Source organism: Copidosoma floridanum, unplaced genomic scaffold (assembly GCF_036245765.1).
Source record: "Copidosoma floridanum isolate Cflo_tuat_1 unplaced genomic scaffold, Cflo_Japanese_pri ptg000009l, whole genome shotgun sequence".
In the NCBI taxonomy this organism is placed as follows: domain Eukaryota; kingdom Metazoa; phylum Arthropoda; class Insecta; order Hymenoptera; family Encyrtidae; genus Copidosoma; species Copidosoma floridanum.
The window spans coordinates 3407044-3425903 of NW_028321886.1; the positions used below are offsets into that span (position 1 = coordinate 3407044).

General features: G+C 37.4%; 2 protein-coding genes across 5 annotated transcripts; one reads left to right on the plus strand and one right to left on the minus strand.

Annotated features, from left to right (window-relative positions):
* Nucleotides 1–1063: 1063 nt before the first annotated feature.
* On the plus strand, nucleotides 1064–12884 carry LOC106643279 (uncharacterized). Of its 3 annotated transcripts, XM_014358357.2 has the most exons (17): nucleotides 1064–2458; nucleotides 3167–3303; nucleotides 3769–3792; nucleotides 3989–4372; nucleotides 4468–4903; nucleotides 4973–5298; nucleotides 5392–5799; nucleotides 6434–6734; nucleotides 7619–8041; nucleotides 8145–8464; nucleotides 8893–9452; nucleotides 9543–9756; nucleotides 9832–10215; nucleotides 10307–10543; nucleotides 10648–10765; nucleotides 10870–10944; nucleotides 11719–12884. In XM_014358357.2, exons 1-17 carry the CDS (start codon nucleotides 2362–2364, stop codon nucleotides 12336–12338), a joined length of 5064 nt encoding a protein of 1687 aa, XP_014213843.2. In that variant the 5' UTR covers nucleotides 1064–2361; the 3' UTR covers nucleotides 12339–12884. The 3 variants fall into 3 exon arrangements, with proteins under 3 accessions (XP_014213843.2, XP_014213845.2, XP_014213844.2); XM_014358359.2 differs by lacking the exon at nucleotides 10870–10944; XM_014358358.2 differs by lacking the exon at nucleotides 3769–3792.
* Nucleotides 12885–14908: 2024 nt separating this feature from the next.
* LOC106643233 (ER lumen protein-retaining receptor erd-2.2-like) lies at nucleotides 14909–18860 on the minus strand. Of its 2 annotated transcripts, none has more exons than XM_089589699.1 (5): nucleotides 18767–18860; nucleotides 18130–18235; nucleotides 15857–16046; nucleotides 15110–15620; nucleotides 14909–14985 (listed from the first exon to the last, which is right to left on the minus strand). In XM_089589699.1, exons 2-5 carry the CDS (start codon nucleotides 18218–18220, stop codon nucleotides 14938–14940), a joined length of 840 nt encoding a protein of 279 aa, XP_089445825.1. In that variant the 5' UTR covers nucleotides 18221–18235; nucleotides 18767–18860; the 3' UTR covers nucleotides 14909–14937. The 2 variants fall into 2 exon arrangements, with proteins under 2 accessions (XP_089445825.1, XP_089445826.1); XM_089589700.1 differs by lacking the exon at nucleotides 18767–18860 and adding an exon at nucleotides 18370–18514.

Sequence of the window (18860 nt, forward strand, 5' to 3'; positions counted from 1 at the left end):
ACGTGGTATAATGATCAGCAGCCAATCAGCATTTCAGCGGCAAAATTCAAATGCAGGACGTGAAAGAATTTTTTATTCATGTATTAATAATCATCAAAAATCTGTTTGACTTTCTTGTAATTTACCATTAAGAGAGTAGTTAAGTTGGAATCGAAATTGGAAAGGGCACGGGAAATAGAAAAAAAATCTCTAAGACCAATACCAATTAGTGCTAAAAAATATTTATTTCCTTAAGGTCTATTTTACATCTTACACATAGGTAATTTTCAGTTGTCGAAATGTCGTAAGTATTGTTGAAACTGTAGTCTACAATTGAAGTGACTAAAGAAGTACTACCTTTTTATAAGTACTTAAAGAGCGTTTTGATTTTGAATCTCTGCGATCTCTGGGTTGAGCTGTTGTACATACGTGCCCCCGATACCCCATCTCATCGTCATTATCTCATGTAACAGCTAGCACACCTGCATGTATTTTTTTTCTCTCACGGCCTAATGTCCAATGATTTGAATTATTTATGATCTGTATACCTACAATACACATAAGTATGTATGTAAGTGAGGGAATCACTTGTAGTACCTTATATTTTCAATAAACACTTTTTTACTGTTAATTTATGGGGGTGGAGGGGGAGAAAATAAGTTACGAGAACCGGCCCAATACAACAGCCTATGGATAAATGGGTTAAGAAAATACAACCGGCATTTTGTATATTACGTCATTACGTGTGTCAATGTTTTGTGATGGATATAATAAGTACAACCGATTTGTTTCTGCTAAATTTCAATTTTAAAACTGTCAGCTGAGTGTGCAAGCGTAAGTTTATATAGTTTACCCCAATATGCCAATTTGCCCCGCTTACCCCCTCCTTTAATAATACAACACATATATGTGTGTATGATGTATATATTTCGTTTACGTACTATTTACTATATATACTATACTATATAAGTCTATACACAACAGTAGTTAACAGTACAACACGTGTGTATATATATGTACATGAGTGGATGACTCATCCGTCCCCTCGTGGTTATATATATAGAGAGACGCAAGGCGGGGGGGTTGCGTCTAGGTACGTGTTTTCTGTCTGTGCTGCTCCAAAATGATAAAGAGATGAGAGAGAGAGTGTGTCGGAGAAAAAGAGAGCTCTGGCCTTTTACAAAAACAGTATTAAGTATACAATCGCGTGTGTGTGTTTACCTACGGTGAATTGAACGGACTAAAAAGAGAGTGAGAGAACAAAAAAAAATTAGAGAAAAGCTTATGACATAAAAAAAAAGTAGTCAAGTATTTTCTCTCTCTATCTCTCAGTCTTTATAAAACGCAAGTTTTGCCATACGCATCGCGCTTCGTTATAATTGTGCAGTCGTTTCTCTATACTTACTAAGTATTGGGAAGTTGAGAAATAATGAAAGTTATTGTACCCACGACTCCGGACCCCAGAGAGTCCAGGGTCCGAATTCTCCAGAGAGCAGTGGAGAATTAATCTTTCCTCTCTGCAGCAGTTTTTATCTTGAAGTACAGTGTGTATATGTGTATAAGTAGTGTATAAAAAGAATATCAAACGCTTAAGAAGAAGATAGAAAGGCAAACTGCAAAAAGAAAAAAAAAGAAAAAAAAAGAAAAAAAAAAACGTAAAAGTTACTAGTGTGTAGATAGACAAGGCAAGGCAAGCCAGCAGAGCGTACAGAGAAGAATGGGCTTGCACGCACGTAATTAGACAGTTCAGTCTTAATCAGTGGCCCGTTGTAGTCTCCGTTGTCGTCGTCGTCATCGGATGTACGATTTTGAGGTGCACTCTGGTCTGACTCATCATCACCCAGGAATCCATTCATCTGAGAGTAGTGCTGCAGCTGCTGTAAGAGCGCCTCACGCCCACACCACTACAGTCATTCAGCGTGTCATCCGGGCGCCCCTGACGTTGTCGTGTGTTGATAAAAAAAGAGAGAGAGAGAGAGAGAGCAGTCAAAAACATTAAAATACACAGGTATATATAAGTATACCTCTCAACCCGTCCATCAACACACCTCCTGGGTCATAATACTTACTTGTATATTTATACGATGCGCTACCGGATAGCGTCCTCCGAGAGCTCCGCTAGAGTAATTAGCGTTTATCAGTGGAGCGTACTATGAAGAGGTAAAGAAGAAAAAAAAAAAAAAACGAGAGAAAGAGAGTTATATATAATAATAGAGAGAGGAGAGCAAGCGTGCGAGTACTTTACTACCAGGAAGAAGATGACGCAGCAACAGCGATGCTGCAGGTGCAAAGACAAAGAACAGACAAGAGGGGAAGTTGTACATTGCTACTGTTATCATCAAGCTGTTTGAAGAGGAAGCTGCGAGCTCTGGAGCCTCAGTCATGCTGAGTCTCTGGCTGTGCTGCTGTTGGGCCAGCAGCTTGCTTGTAGCTGTTACACAGGCTTATCCTGTTACACCTGCTCATGGTGATTCCACGGGTGAGTGAACACTACTATTTTCTCTTTTTTTTTTTCTTCTCTTGGTTCTGATAGCTTTGAGCACTAGAAGATTTTGGGTTTTTACTTAAGGGCTATACAGATTTTTTTTCTCCCATGAAATATTATTTCTAAATTCATCGAAAAAGTTTTGTAATGTGGGTTTGTACTTGTACTGCTGACACATGAAATTGCAAGTTTCTAGAAATAGAAGAAAAAAAGCTATGTAGGCTTAAGTTTAAATCAATTTTTCAAGTGGTACAATCATTGAAACTTCAGTGTGATATTTATACATATGGATTGCATTGTGTTTTTCCTCATGAATAACATGCTCACTATATACTTTGCTCTTGCAGCTTCTTTTGAAATCAATATATGTTTTATACTGAAGAAATCAATAAGTTAAATTGTACTTGAAATGTTTTTTACTTTAAGTTTTTTTTTACCCTTTGAATTGGGTTAAAATAAAAAGAAAAACAATTTCTTTTTCTTTCATAATTTAATTATAATTGATGGTAATTCAATGTATTTTCTCCACAAGTTATTATTTGTTATTGTAAGGCTTAATTTTTTTATGGATACAACAATGTGCATAATTTAGTCATTTTAAAGCTAATGTTTAGGTGACATATGTTTATAAGTACTTTCTTTTTTAAACATTTTTTTTTTTTTGTGCACACAAACAAATAATAACGGTAATTTTTATTGTAGGTCCAGATGAGTTGTTCAAACATTGGGACGACAACTGGCTCAAGTATACCATAGGAATCTTGAGCATAACAGTTTCAGCTTTCACTTTGGTTGGATGTTTGTGTTGTCATAGAAATCGTCGACCTAAAGGATTCCAAGTAATAATTTTAGCAATTTTTATAATTAATACAATACGAAAAAATTTTCTACTATTGTATTCAATATTTTAAAAAATTTATTTCACGCATCAGCAACCACTAAAATACTTGTGTATTCTTATCCAAGAAAAATTTAAATGCGTAAAAACCGTTGCAGCGCTATAATATACGTCACTTATTTATCAAGCCTTCTCACTTTATGTTGCCATAAAACTCAAATCACGTAAAAAAAAATATATCAGCTAATAAGCTAATAATTTAATAAATCGCAGTATCTAACTTTGCTAAACTCTAATGTTCCGTATTACTTTAAACACTGCAATTTTATTTTTAAAATATTTGTATTAATGTACAATATCATATCATCATCATCATCATCATCACCATCATAACGTAAAATATAACCCACCAATATTGCCATATGACATTCACAGTAAACATGCACTTTATTTTGTTTAATTATAGGACTCTGCTGGAAGTATTAATAAGGTAAAATTAAGTGTCAAAACTCGTGCACTGTGCACACTGTGATGTTTTAGCTTTAGCTGTAAGAGCAATTGTTGATATGCCTTGTAAAAATTAGTGCAAGTCTGTGTTGTTATCTTCTTCTCCTCCCTTAAATCTCTGTACATGATTGTGCTACGGCCTCCAACTTGTTCTAATGATGATCGCGTATTGATTATAGGAATTCAAGGATGGCGGTTCAATTGACAACGACTCGTCTGTGCCGCAGTTACAGGGCTTGGAGCTGCAGGTACCAACGCCGAATTGTCCGACGCAGCAGCTCATCAGTGACCGAGTGCAATTCGAGCCTCTCCCGCCGGTCGAGCGTTTTGCGCCTGAAATCGGTGCGTCTCCGCGGCCAAAGCTACCGCCACCGTCCTCGCCTTCGTTATTCGATGAAAACAGCGAGTCCGATCGCTCGACCCTCCATGATTCCTGCCACGAGTGGTTTCAAAAAACCGATTTACACGTGCCCCGCGAAAAACTCAAGTATCTGCGAGAAATTGGTCACGGGTGGTTTGGCAAGGTCGTTGAAGGATGCGCTGACATTCAGGGCACTAACTTGGTAAGAGAGAAATTTCGTAAAATGCAAAGACGCACATAGTGATATCGTACGCTCAAATTTAATTCGCACGTACGTTTGTATACTCTTGCTTTAAGGGAAAACCAAGCGTAAAGGGTGGAAACGTCGTGGTAAGGATATTAACCGAGGAGGCATCGGCAAGAGAGAAAGCCTGGTTTCTCGGCGAAGCTACGCCTTACTTTAAGCTTCGTCATCGCAACATACTGTCGCTATTCGGCTCTTGTTTGGAAACCGATCCGTACCTGTTACTTTTTGAATCTTGTCCTCTAGGCGATCTCAAGGGCTTCCTACATTCGAATCAAGATCCGCAAACCAGAGCGGCCCTTGTCAAAGAAAACTTGCCCACGCGTATAGCCATTGAAATTGGTGCTGGTTTGAGACACATGCACGAGCACAAGCTCGCTCATACAGATTTGGCAGCGAGAAATTGTTTGGTTGCCTCAGATCTATCAATCAAGTTGGGTGACTATGGTATTGGCGTTGAAAAATATCCTGAAGACTATTATGTTTTAGGTACTATTATTTGTCCTCTAATTGATTGTTTGAAAATTACGTCACGCAATAAATTTTCAATATTCACAGGCGATAGAGCACTGCCCATAAGATGGTCAGCACCGGAGACGATCGAATGTACAGAGACCACGATCGAGACACGAGAGATAACACCACAAGCCAATATTTGGAATTATGCTGTTTTAATGTGGGAAATAGCTATGTGGGGTAAAAGACCTTACTCTGAGCTCAGTGATGAGAAGGTCATTGAGGTGCTACTGTCACCAAAATCGGAACTCAAAGCTTCGGGCTCACAACTGCTCTTACAGAACTGCGATAATTGCGCTTCCAACTTGTTAGAAGCGATCAAAACGTGTCTAGTTCTGAAGCCAGAGAATCGACTTCCTCTTGAGAAGGTACGTTTATTTTGTACTTGAGTTTTTTTAATTTGTAACGAGAGCTTTTGAAAAAAAAAAAAAAAAAATTAAATTAAATTTGATTTGTCCTAGGTGAGGCACGTTCTTTTAAAAGATCAACTCGAGGCCGAAAGCTCGGACTTTGAACAGCGTTGGTTAAACCTTCGGCCCAACGTCTCTACGAACCAAACACGCAGCGCAAGCTTGCAAGACTTGCGCGGGAGTCTGGACTCTGAGCAATGGCCCAGTCTCATGCAAACATCGTTCCGTCTTGGACCCGAAGAACCCGTGAAAAACGTGCCAGGCGGTACCGTCCTCGCGCGAGGCCGCTGGCCTTTCCGTGAATCTGACTCGGAAACTGAGGAGGAGAGCTGGCGCGGCCGGGTCGAGCGTGGTGCCTACACGGAGAAAGTCAAACAAAAATCCAAGTCGGTAGCTGACTTGATGGTTCTGGTGCACATAGAACCAGATTCCGATGCCGATCTATCTCTGGGACCGCAGGTAACGCGAGGCTTTCGTGCATGATTCCTTCCATGTGTTGTGTTGAAATGATAGAGGCAGCGAATTACCTTTTTTTCAAAGTATTACATTGTATATTGTAACGAAGGTTGTGAGACTATTAACATAAGGTTTTTTTTTTCTTTTTCTTAAAATCACGTATTATATGACTGTATTGTCAAATACAATTGCATACTTAAAGGCGACTTTATATACACACGTATATACTCGTTTTTGACTGATGCATGATATATATACATATATATGTACACGTGTACTGTCAATCCACAACAATCAAGTCTTGTACTTATTTAGATTTTTACAAAAGTTTACATTATACACATACATATATTTACGAAACATAATCTAATTGGGGATTTTATGGCATATTGTCAAAGACTTGCTTGATTAATCGGTCATTAAAATAACGATACAAAAAAATCACGATCAAATTTTCTCATTTATTTCGTCCGATCCTGTAATTGTAGTTTAGTTGAAAAACTGATAAAAAAATTGTTCCAATCATGTGTATCCGATATGCGACGTGCCTACATGTTCTCTTTCTTTTTATTATGACTATGATTGTTCTCTGTCTACCTCTCTTTCTCTCTATCTCTCTCTCAATCGCAACACGTAGACGCCGATGACGACGGAGAAGACAAAAAAAAGGCTCGTAGCGATAGGCAGTGACGGTGATCTACCAAGCTCCGTTTTCGACGAGCAGTTCGATCTGGCATTAAGAAATCTCCGAGAAATCCCGCTCGTGGTATCAGCCAACGCTGTTCAAGGGTCTAGAGCGGCAATGCTGGAGAGACCGAAAAAGTTAGCCTTGACCGAAGAACATAGGACCCAAATTGTCAAACTAGTCGAGCCTGATGATGAAAAGGAAGCTGTCGAGAAAAACGATTCTAGAGCTTTAAACGAGGAGTCGGAGTCGAGTAAGTTTTTTGTTTAAACATTCACCTTTTTCTATCATTCAAAATTAATTCATTTTTTCGTGCCAAAATTGTATTTATTGGTATTACAAAAAAAAAAAAAAAAAAAAAAATTGCGGATGACGTTTTGCTCCCCTTTTTAATAATGAAAAAAAAAAAACGAAAATTGCTGACTACTGGTGCAAACCAATAAGCCATGCGTGACTGAAAAAATTTTTCTCCACTACAGTGAAAGTTTGAGGAGAGTTTTACCGACGAAAACGCAAGCCTTTGCTGGATGTCGAAGTAAATCGTGTGTTTGTAAAAATATTAGGAATCGAGGGTAGTAGCTCATTGACATGAGAAAAAAAATTTTACTTAATAAAAGTAAAGCCTACATTATTTCAATACGAACATGATTCACTCTCGAGTGAATTTTGCGCTAGGAAATGTTTTTATCATCACCAATAGTAAAAAATATAGGTACTAAAACAAACAACTTAGTATTACCAGCGAGGCTATTGCATAAAACTATGACATTGTCTGTACTAATGTGCCAAGTATTTTTTTAGCGTGAATCACCAGTTTCGCGCCCTCGGGGTTTGTTTAATTTAGTGTTTTCGTAAAATGAAAATAGAAAACGGCTTCCTTCGACACTTTGCTTCGAAAGTTCCATTAATACAGACAGTTAAAATATATAATTGAGTGATAATGAGTCACGTGCCTTAATTACCTTCATTGCATATTAATGTTTAACAACCGAAAGTTTAAAAAAAATCGACTCAATTTATTTCCCAAGGTTTATATACTTTTTCTCCCAAGCGCAGAGTATTGATAACATAGTCTTTGAATTCCTTATCGGGTTCTCAGCTTATTTGTAAAAAAAAAAATGAAAATTTTTCATACAGTTCTCCACCAGCTGTCCGAGACGAAAATAAACCAAGTCAACTGTACGCTTCCGTTAACTGAAAAAACAACAAAGTCCCAGCTCGTCACCTCGGTCCTGAGCCCCGACGAGGCGCCATGTTTCTCAAACAACTTCCAGGTGACGGACTTGGACGACGAGGAGACCGACACGACGACCGTCGTCGAGAACTTGAATTACACCAAGTCGGGCTTAATGGACGTGAGCTCGTGGAACAGTGCCCTGGAATCGGCTCTCGAGCGGAAGGCCACGGAATTTGGGTCTTACGACGCGACAACTCCCTCGCCAATGCGTAAAATCGAAGCTGCATCTAACGAAGAGGCGATCACACCGTCGCCGCAGTCACGCGCCGAGTACTCGACGGAGGATGTCGAGGATGAATTCTCCAACGCCGAGGACCTACCGGGTTCGTTGTACAAATTGTATTTTACACATGTGATACCTTTGACTGAAATTTTAAGGAAAATTGCAAACTAATGAGTGCCAAATGTATAACTTTTGCCACTCAGGTCTGTCCAAGCGTAATCTGCCGTTGGACGACGAGGACGACCGGAAGCGCATGTCGACGCCTGATGACGAGCGTAGCTCGGACTCTGGTTTTCGGGACAAGGAGTCCTGCGAGGAAGAGGAGAGCCCGCTAGCCGGTCCATTGCCGAACCTCGTGGCTTCGCAGTCCAACACCCCAAAGTCCTCTGCGACGCATGACAGTAGTGCCGAAGACGAGCAGATGCGCATCCTCATTGAGCTCGATACGATCCTCGACGCTGAATGTTACGGTGCTTCTCTCAACGATTCATCGGATCCGAGTGTCGAGAAATCAATAGTTCAGGTATATCGTGCACAATTCTGGATTTTGTCAACAAATTTAAATTTTCATCCCCACCCCCTCCTAAAAAGAAAAATAATTGTTTACATTTATTATTGTTACTTTGACCTATTATTTGCATACGATATAAATGAAATTCGTTCAGTACTAAGGATTTTGAGATCCAAGTAATACATTCATTTTACGTGTTACTGATATGAAAAAAAAAAAAAAAAAAAAAAAAAAAAAAAAAAAAAAAAAGTAACATTCGGATAGAAAAACACTTTTAATCCGTAAGCACAAATCTGTATTACATGACGTCATTTTTATTACTCATAAAACACTGGTATTTAAGATAAAATCGCTTGCGATAAGTCATTAACTTGTTATATACATATATAGACAGGTGCAGTAATGGCACGCTTTTACCGAACTTATGCATTTTTTCGTAGGATTCAGAAAATTTGGTGTCCACCACGCTGGAGCATGAGGTCTCAGAAATGATGGCCCAATCTTCCAGTGAAGCAACCGGTGAAACCATACAGCCAATCGATAAGTCAAGCACGAGTGACGAAGTAAATCCTAGCACGAGTGCATTATTAGACAGCCAGCCAACTTTCTTGGAATCCGATGCACAGACGGCAGTGAGTAATCGGGCTGTACTAGCCAGCAGCGATGATACGGCAACCAGTGTGAGCCAAGCAATGGGTGAGATCAGCAGCTGGCCCTGTCTGGCAAGTCTGAATGATAACAATGAAGATGAGGACAGCTCGACGATGTCCATGCGCAGCGACAATTCTTACTTATCCTTCGGCATGGACGAGGAGTTTGTCGCGGCCATCAGGAACGAGCTGAGGGAAAAATTGCCGCACGCACAGATGCCTGTAGTCGAGGTTCAGGAGCCCTACGATGAGGACGAACCCTCTATCGTTAGCGATATTGATAGTAAAAATTGGGAAGATGAAGTTGAGGATGCAGAATTCCGTAGTGGTGCGATCGATATTTCCATTAGGTGAATAAATAGCATTTAAACGTATAAAAAATATTAGACGATAGTAACCAAATGGAAAAATTAAAAAAAAATAAAATAAACATTTTTCAGGTATAATACTTTTGGCACGCCGTTAAGTCCCATAATGGAGGAGCGTGACAGCGCTACAGATTCGACAAATGTAACGAGGGATAATTCACGAGATGCATCGACAGCATCCAAGGGTGGCAGTAATTCTGTTTCAGAGGATGATGTGCTCCTTATTGATACTCAAACGAATCATGCTACACTAGTCGAGGGATCATCGCACTCTCACGAATCTCGGGTAAATATCAATACAAAAATGACTACTTGTATTTTTTTTCTTTTTATTTTTCTTTTTATATATTTTTTTGTACAGGAGTTTTCGAATCAGGACATGCCCGATGACGCGCAGTTGAAACAGTGTTCCAAACCCTCTTATCCGCTTGACAAGAGATTCAGTGGCACGATGTCTGGTGGAACAGGTGCCCCACTACCCAGTCCTGAAGATGAAGATTCAAAATGGCAGTCAGGTTTTCCGATGTTGCCCTACCAAATACAAGACAATCTTATGTCTACTAGCTTTTCGAGTGAACAAGACTGGGACAGTAATGAGGAAGATGGCCATGAAGTACCTAGCGTTAGCATTAGCAACGAGTTAGATGAAGACGATGACGATGATGACGATAATGGTATGTTAGATGAGGACGATGACGATGACGATGAGGAGAGTAGTTCTAGTTCAGGAGAGTTTGTTTGGCAGGTTAGTATTTCGAGTAAAACATTACTTTGATGCTTCAAGAATTTGTTAATGTTAGAGAAATTTTATGTAAATTGAATATTTATCCCATTAGCAGTATAACACAGGACACATAGAAAGTCACGAGGGAAACTCTCCAAAAATAGAAGCAAATGAAAATACAGAAAATGATCTGGGCGAAGACTTTGATAGTGATGAAGACGAAAAAGACGATGATGATGATGACGATGATGAAGAGGAAGAGGAAGAGTTTACACCGTCAGCATGGGATGCAACGTTAGCACCTCATCGGTCAGCTCTCAGATCTCCGGATAAATCTCTCAGAACAGGGGTAAGCTATTTTCATACTAACCCATAAGATAACTAATAAGAATAAAAACGTTTATTTTAATATTTAACATACAAGGTTAATAAAAGTGCTTGCAATTTTTACAGGATCAAAAAAAAAGTGTTTGGTTCAAAAAGCAGCGCTATCATTGTGTATACGAATATCCAAAGGAAACACCGACTCAAGCTCCTAATGTACCGGCTTGGGAACCAACCTCGTACACAGGTTTGTTTTCATCAATGAATAAATTTTACATTTATTTTTCGTAGTTTAGGTTTTTGTTTAAAAATTTTTTGCATGTAATTTTTTGTTTTCATTTTCTTACTCAGACTGGGAAGAAATGATCGACAACATTGACAGAATGAATTTCCAACCAATGGATTATTTTGAAACTAATAATACCCGTAAGTTCCGAGCATTAGTTTCTAATGAAGCTTGTATTAACTTTCAACATCAAGCACATTTTTAAGTATTCGTTAAAAACCACTTGTAGATTGCTTCAAGTAAAATCATTGCAATACTTTCGAGTAAATAATTGTTATGCATAATTACACGTAAATAAGTCATCTGTCACAAAAATTGCAGTCTTCCTAAGTAATATAATTTTGCTTATTTATGCTTAGTTTGTTGTATAAATTTAATTTAATAATCATATAATCATATTTTTCTAGTGATAAAAATAAAATAAAATTTTTGCAGAGGAGACAAAAAACAACTACTTACGCTTCTAAAGAAAAAAAGTTTGGCTTATAGTCTTGATGCTCGGTACTCTCCGGTGTCGAATACGATGTCCCATAATGGACCTTATTTTTTTTACCTTGTTTTATTTTCCAATTCGAATTTTTGGAGGTTTGTTTTTATAAACAATTTAAATATTTCAACAGCTATCACTTCCAAGCAAACAATGCGTTCTAGTATTCGAAATAGTTCTTAAATTAATTTAATTTAAAGCTGTCTAAACAATTAAATTGTTAATAAAAACAAAACCCAAACAATTTCGAGCTGAAATTGAAAAAAAAAAAAAAATATCAATCTATACCTAGTCATGAAATAGGGTCGAAAAAGCTAAGGTTTATCCCCGGACTTCGTATTGCATACAAAAGAGTACCTAAAATCAGGAGGACTATTATGCAATTTCCAATCGTATATTAAATTGTTTGTTTTCTCTTAATTTCCAGGAGGTGAAGAAGAATTTTTCGTTAGCAGTTCTAACCGTCCGTTTCAATTTCAATCGGGGAATGGAAAAAATGTTAGTCAATTTTTTCCTGGCGCTGGTAACAATAACAGTGAGTCAACGCCAAAGTCCCAAGAAGATCCGAGCCAAAAGTCCGAAAGTCAGTCGAATAATGAAGAACCAACGACGGTATCAGGTGCTGCACCGCAGTTCTTCAGCGATCGTCAGCAGTTAGGCAAGCTTAGGCACACGCGCGACCGCCTAAAGCTTAACTTGGTCACATCGTTATCAAATGGTAATGGCAAAAACGTGTATTTGTGTACGCCGGTGAAGCAGGGTAAACACGTTGTTGAGGATGACGATGACGACGACGACGACGAAGAGGAGGAAGATAAAGATCTCAATAAACAAACGAGGTTAGCAGATAAAAATTTCAATGAAGCGGTAGTGGTGGTGGACGAGAGTAACAATATAAGTACGGGTAGCGAGATTCGCAAAAACGAGACTGTTCCGATGGTCCAGCTGTCCTCCCAGACATCCCCCAAAACTTCGCCGTCCGATGCTGGGCAGTGCAGCAGTAGCGGTAGTCTCGACTCAAAGAGTAAATGCGACAATGTCGATTAGTATAGGCTGTTGTTTGTGATTATTAGATAGAAGAAGTGAACTTTGTGATCTTTGCCGTTAATAGTGCATAAAGTCCCTGTTGAAAACGTGAGAAGTTTTAGATGATCGTGTATGATTAAGTGTGACGCAATCTCAAGTGAAATTTTTATACTCTACGATTTTCGTGTACAGTAAGCATGCTATGGATATGTGTCGTTTTTTTTTTTTTTTTTTTTCTTTTTATTTATTTATTTATTATCTTTTTCCTTAATTTTGGCATAGAGTTTTTCAAAAGTGTTTGTGTAATTGGAATTTAGACTTAGATTTTATTTTTCTTATTTATTTTCTTTGCAAAGAGTATAATTTTTTTTCTCACGTTAATGTAATTTAATTGAGCATTACAAATCACTAAGATTAATACGTGCGCTATAATACGTATTACATGAGAACTTGCATAAGTATTTTTATGTAAAACTTTTTGCTACTATTTATTTACAATAGGTGAGAAAAAACACGGAACGAAAGCAAGGGTATGATATTAATTTTTTTGATTTAATAGACAGCCGAGTAGACAGCTAGCTGCACTCTTCAGTCTTAAAATGCCTATTTCATAAACTTTTTTACATTTATACGTTTAATGCGAGAAATCAAAAAAGGAGGGGGGAGGGGCAATTAGTCTCACGTCATCAATGTACGGTAAAAATTACTGTGTTTTCTCTAGCATAGAAAATTTTAAATAAGAGTAACGATTCTAACTTGGAATTATTGTCCAAGTAAAATATATCCAATTGGCCAAAGTCCGTCCGAAAGAATCTCTTTGGGTTTCTTTTGTACATAGTGGAGCGTGCGACTCGATCGCTTAACAAAGCAGAAAAGACAGCCAAATTGGATTTACGTCCTCGAGGTGATAAAAAAAAAATAATAATAATAATAATAAATAAAAAAGTCAAACTTAGGTTCACGTTGCACTAAATTTGTCCGGGAATGCATATACATGTATGTATATGTGTATTATTTGTACATATAGTATAATGTAGGTCGTGGTTTATTTTATGCACTGGAAATAAAAAAAACGAATGGTAGTGCCTGGATCATCAAAACAATTATCATCGTTCATTTTAAATAATCGTTCGTTGTTGTTGTTGTTATTATTATTGTTCGTGATAATCGAACAAATTTCACATATAACTTCATTTATTCTTAATAATCACATTTTGCAATGTTTACAGTAGCTCTCTATTAAATGAGAATATCGCGAGGAAACAAAATAAATCTGTATACAACTTGATTAAGATATCTCGTGAGACATAATTTTATTCGTACAAAAGTATGAATAATTTTTATAACCAATGCTCGACTTACTTTTTATCAAGCGAACTCTCATTTTTTAAACCATACAAATATATATATATATACATATGTATACACTTTATTGCATTTGTACATGTAAACGTGCCCTTATCTGTGCCGACGTGTGTACACATGCATATAGTATAACGGAAGATGGGTCCACCGATTTATGTAGTTTCGCAGTATTTGCGAACAGCAGTTTTTAAAATAATTACTAATTCCAATTATAACGCAGTTTTCATTCAAATTTAACGGGCCTACGTAATTAAAGCAGAAAAATCCTGAGATACCATTTTTAAGAAGTAAACAATAATATTAATATTATTAGTCATAATAGTAATTAAAAAAAAAAAAAAAAACAAAAAAAAAAAACGAAGACTATTACGAATCGTAAGGAATAAAAATATTATTCAAGTACATCGTCATCCATTATTCAAAGATTACGAAAGTTACCGTAAAATGATTTTCTCAAACGATTGTATCCTCAGACACAATTAAGTACGATCTATTGTATTCATCGTCATTATATGTAATTATAGTATTTGAATAGAAATTAATATATTGTTATACATAAAATTTTCGTTAAATTTCAATTATTCCTGTACCCTCTCTAATCTCCTCTGACTTTAAATACTTTTTATAAAAACAACAAAAATAAAGCGTTAAAAAAATCTTCATTTCACAATTACAATCATTAAGTATCGAAATTCTTTCAAATGAAAAAAAAAAAAAAAAAAAACCATTCTTAATTCTAAGTATCCATAGATGTACTAATTATAGAGAAAAACCTCATCACTCGTATAAAAAAGAGAGAATAGCATCTATTAATACCAGCTAAAAAAAAAAAAAAAAAAAAAAAAAAAAAAAAAAAAAAAAAACATACTGTATTATCATTAAAACAGCCTGAACGTGCTTCGAAGTACTTGAGTATATACACAACATTGGTGAGTCATTCAAATCTAACTTAATCACAATCTGACTATCACATTTTTTTAACGTTATTTATTAAAATAGTAATGATAATAGAAAAAAAAAAAAAAAATTATATTAAAAAATACGTACACCACACGATGACACCTATATGAACTATTTAATAGCTACAGACATTTAAACGCACGTGCTTCATACTTGTATTATAAAATTAAAAGGACTTTGGAATGGTTCTGCGCTCCGTATATAAATGTACGGCTGTGTACACTGCTATAATACCCATAAGTCGTAATTTCCTCGAAAGTGTCCACGTGATAATATTTCACGCCCGCGCGAGCATTTAATTACTCGTTGCTCGTTCCTTGGCGCCGGCAGCGAGTAACGTGACCTGGGAACAAAAGAAACGAAAGAAAGTGATAAAAAACCAAATGAAAACCTATAATAATTATACGGCGCGTACGCCCGAAAAGAGAAAAGAGAAAAAAAAAACCCCTTGCCATACACAAACGCACCTTCTCAGTTTCGCTTCCGACAACCGTAGCGAGTACCATAGTCGAGTTGCCGTCGGCAGCGGCTACGCTACCATCGCAGGTCCGTTGGCCCTTGGCAGCCTCGGCGTCCTGGGCTTTGTCGGCGAAAGCCCGGCTCGTGGCCGCACGCCCGGCCCCGCTGATCCTAGGCGAGCCGCCCTTGACTTTGAGAATCGGCAAATTGCGGGCGAAAAAATCGGCGTAGAAGATGAGCTGGACGATGCCGCAGGCGACGTCTATGTTGACGAGTTTTCGTGTCTTTGCGTAATCGTAGAGCCAATGCATGACGTAGCAGCCCTCGTACAGGCCCAAACAGGCCACGTACGACACGACGATGGACTCGATCTGTTTGGTCTTCGAGGCGAGGTACACCTGGGGCACGATGGCCACTGCCTCGAGGTAAGCGCTGAAGGCCCGCAAAACCTCGAAACTCTCGAACTGGTTGTTCAGAAAGAGCGCCAGCACCGCGCTCGGCAGGACCAACAGCTCGATCCTGCATTAGCGAACCCAACGAAACAACGCAATGACAATTACTCTTGCACGTCTCGGTAATAATAATAATAATAATAATAATAATAATAATAATAATAATAATAATAATCAATGAATATTCGAGTCGTGCAATTATATAGTACATAATGCATACGTATATTGCATTGAGGAGTAAATAGGTGATGTGTACGTCTTTTGTTGAGCGAGAGACAATTAAATTGTTTATATATACGTTACCTGAAGGCGTCGCGCTTGCGATCGTAGCTCCCCCTGAACAAAAGGAATATCGATGCGACGATGCAGTACGTGATAAGAGTGAATATTATCCTAAGTATGGTGTCGTATACCGTGACATGTTCGGCCGTCAAGTCGAGATAGCGCGTCGTGAGAACCAACGCGTGCAACAGCTGCGTTTTTCCGCTTATTCCTGCGCACATGGACCCCGAGATGGGGATAATTTACGTAACAGATAATATAAAGGGTCAAATGTGATACATGTTATATAAATTCTATGAAACATGTGTATATTATATCGTGTCAAAAGGCGAGTCTTATCGGAAAATTTATTTTGTACTTTTTTTTTTTTGTTTACTTCGGCCAGCGGAAGAAAAAAAAAAAATTGACATTCACCCTTGGGCTCTACGTATAGATAATAATGGCTCTTTCGTGCATTTCTGTGGGAGTGCACGCGCGTGTGTGTCTCCACATATTATTAAGATGTGATGCGTGGATCGGCTTTTTAAGTGCACGATGATAACTCGCGTCGTGCTTTTACATAACGGGTATTTACTATACACCATGTACACGTACGGGGATTACACATGTTTGGTTTTAATTAACGCCGAGAACAGCGATTCCTATTTTCATGGCCGGTACGATTTTCACGAATATCCAAGGCTTCGGTGAACAAAAAAAAAGACTCCTTTGAATTATACGACTTTGTATTACTCGGTAATTTACATACATATTATTACCATTACGGCTTGTTGTATCACAAAATCCATTTGCTTACGGTGAATCGTGGCGAGAGATTGTAATTTTTCATTAACTTTTATCGAGGGTAAACAAATGTTGGCTCATCCGAGTCGACAAATTGCGTAAACCGGACAACGGAAGACCGGATTTTCTCAAGATGTGTAACAATAGCACTTTTATCTTGACGTTTAAAATATAAATCATTATTTATGCTAACACTTTTATTACTCGGTCGTTAAAAAAAAATTAATAAATACTTTGAAAAACAGAAGGATAAACATATAGTTGCATAAAATAGTTTAGCGTGACGGTAAAGTATAAAAATAATGTGAGAAATGTGAAAACGAATAAAAAAAATAACAAAGATGATGCTACGGTTTTTCTCACCATGTATAGCTAATTTCAATTTGGTTTTTTAAACTTGAGATATTTCTTTAAATTGTTAACCTTTGTTTTTTTTTTTTTTTTTTTTTTATATACGCGTTTTTTGTGTTATTTCTCGTAAGCCATAAACGTGTGGAACGAGAACACTATACAATATATGACTCACGCTACATACGACCGGCTAATAACGTTACGCGCCTACGTATTTATCGATCGGGCGCGTAAGACAAGATTTTCTTAGCCCAGATTTTTCTGAATCATTTTATTTTATCGTAAAAGTTTTTTAATTAACTAGAGAAAGTGACACTTTTGAAATCTTTTTTTTTTTTTATCTCGCAAGTCTATCAGTGGGCTTGATGAATAATTGTTTTTTTTTCTTTTTAATAATGACTTCAATGATAACTGAAAATGTGTGTTATTTCTGTCGGAAGATAAGAAACGAGTCCTGAAAACTTTCGAGTTCCAAATTGTTGAAAAACTCGTGTCTGAAAGTTTTAGAAGAAGTGATTGAATCATGGCTTTACAATTAAAAAAATCACTTTAGTACTATCAAGTATTTGTTATACACACATCCGAAAAGAGTAAACGTGATTATAAATAATTAAAAATTCATGCATGCACTTATTTGAAAGTCTCGCGTCCAAACGAAAATTCTTATCATAATATTACTAATCGATTTCACTTGTTTGTCATATGTTTAATAATAAAAAAACTTAATTAAAGGTGACGTATTCATTGATTTTTAAATGAGCAAATGAAAATCGATCGAGTTCCGGATCGCACACAAAAAAACCTATCTATTGATGTAGATACGTGTTAATCAAAAGCTTTCAACCATCAGCATCTTTTAAGACTCAAAACTATATATACTTTGGTGATTTATTATAAAAAAAAAAAATGTCAATGCTCAGCGTTGCGTTAATAAAAATTCGATCCAACAATGCTCCGATCGTATAGACGTACGCCATCTCCGGCTCCCGTGATGCGTGCGTGCCATTGCGTGTGCATCCGTCAGAAACAATAATCGTCAAGCTCGTGTGTAAATTTGCACGCGTGTTTAGGAACAAAATATCAGCTCAAAACAAAACGAAGTTTACGTGTATTTTTTATGAAAATAACCCACCTGTACGTGGGTGTACGGAAAAACTTACCGGCACAATTTTTGGTCAGCAAAAGCTTCAACAGCAATATCACGCCGCCGAGCAGGTGAAGATAGTCGCCGAAAAGCTGGAGCATGTCCATCTTGATCGGTTTGTCCTTTATCGAAAAAAACAAAAACAAAAAACAAACAAAAAACAATGAAACTATTGCAAGTTGATGTATGGGTATACCTAATACACCCCGTTACCGACTGATCGATTAATTATTATTGATGAACATATTACACGTACATGTGCATTAGTTGATAATAGTTATGAAAAAAGGGCGTGGAACCGCTGATGGTTATATGGTGATCACTACTTGTCGCTATACGCGTGTGTGTATACTATATATAATTGTATAAGTTGTTACACGCGAGCGACGCGACATGCACATTGCACACGATTGCAAGCGAATGAACACAAAACGAGAGAGTACTATTTGGTTACACGTATATGACACGCAGCGCACACCCACACGTGTACAAGACATATTATATATAGGTATATATTATATTACGCGCACAAGGGGGGGATGTGATGATAATATAATGGGGAGAAAAAGAGGGAGACGTACGGTGTTTGTGCAATATATATGTTGTGTACTTACGTATATAGCGCGGATACATACAGATGCAATCTTACGTACCTTACCCACCGTCTCCTTTTACGAGTAGATTTGCCAAGCAGCTCTGTCCTGATGCACGTGCTGCATGTACGTTATACCTATTTCCGTAAATTTT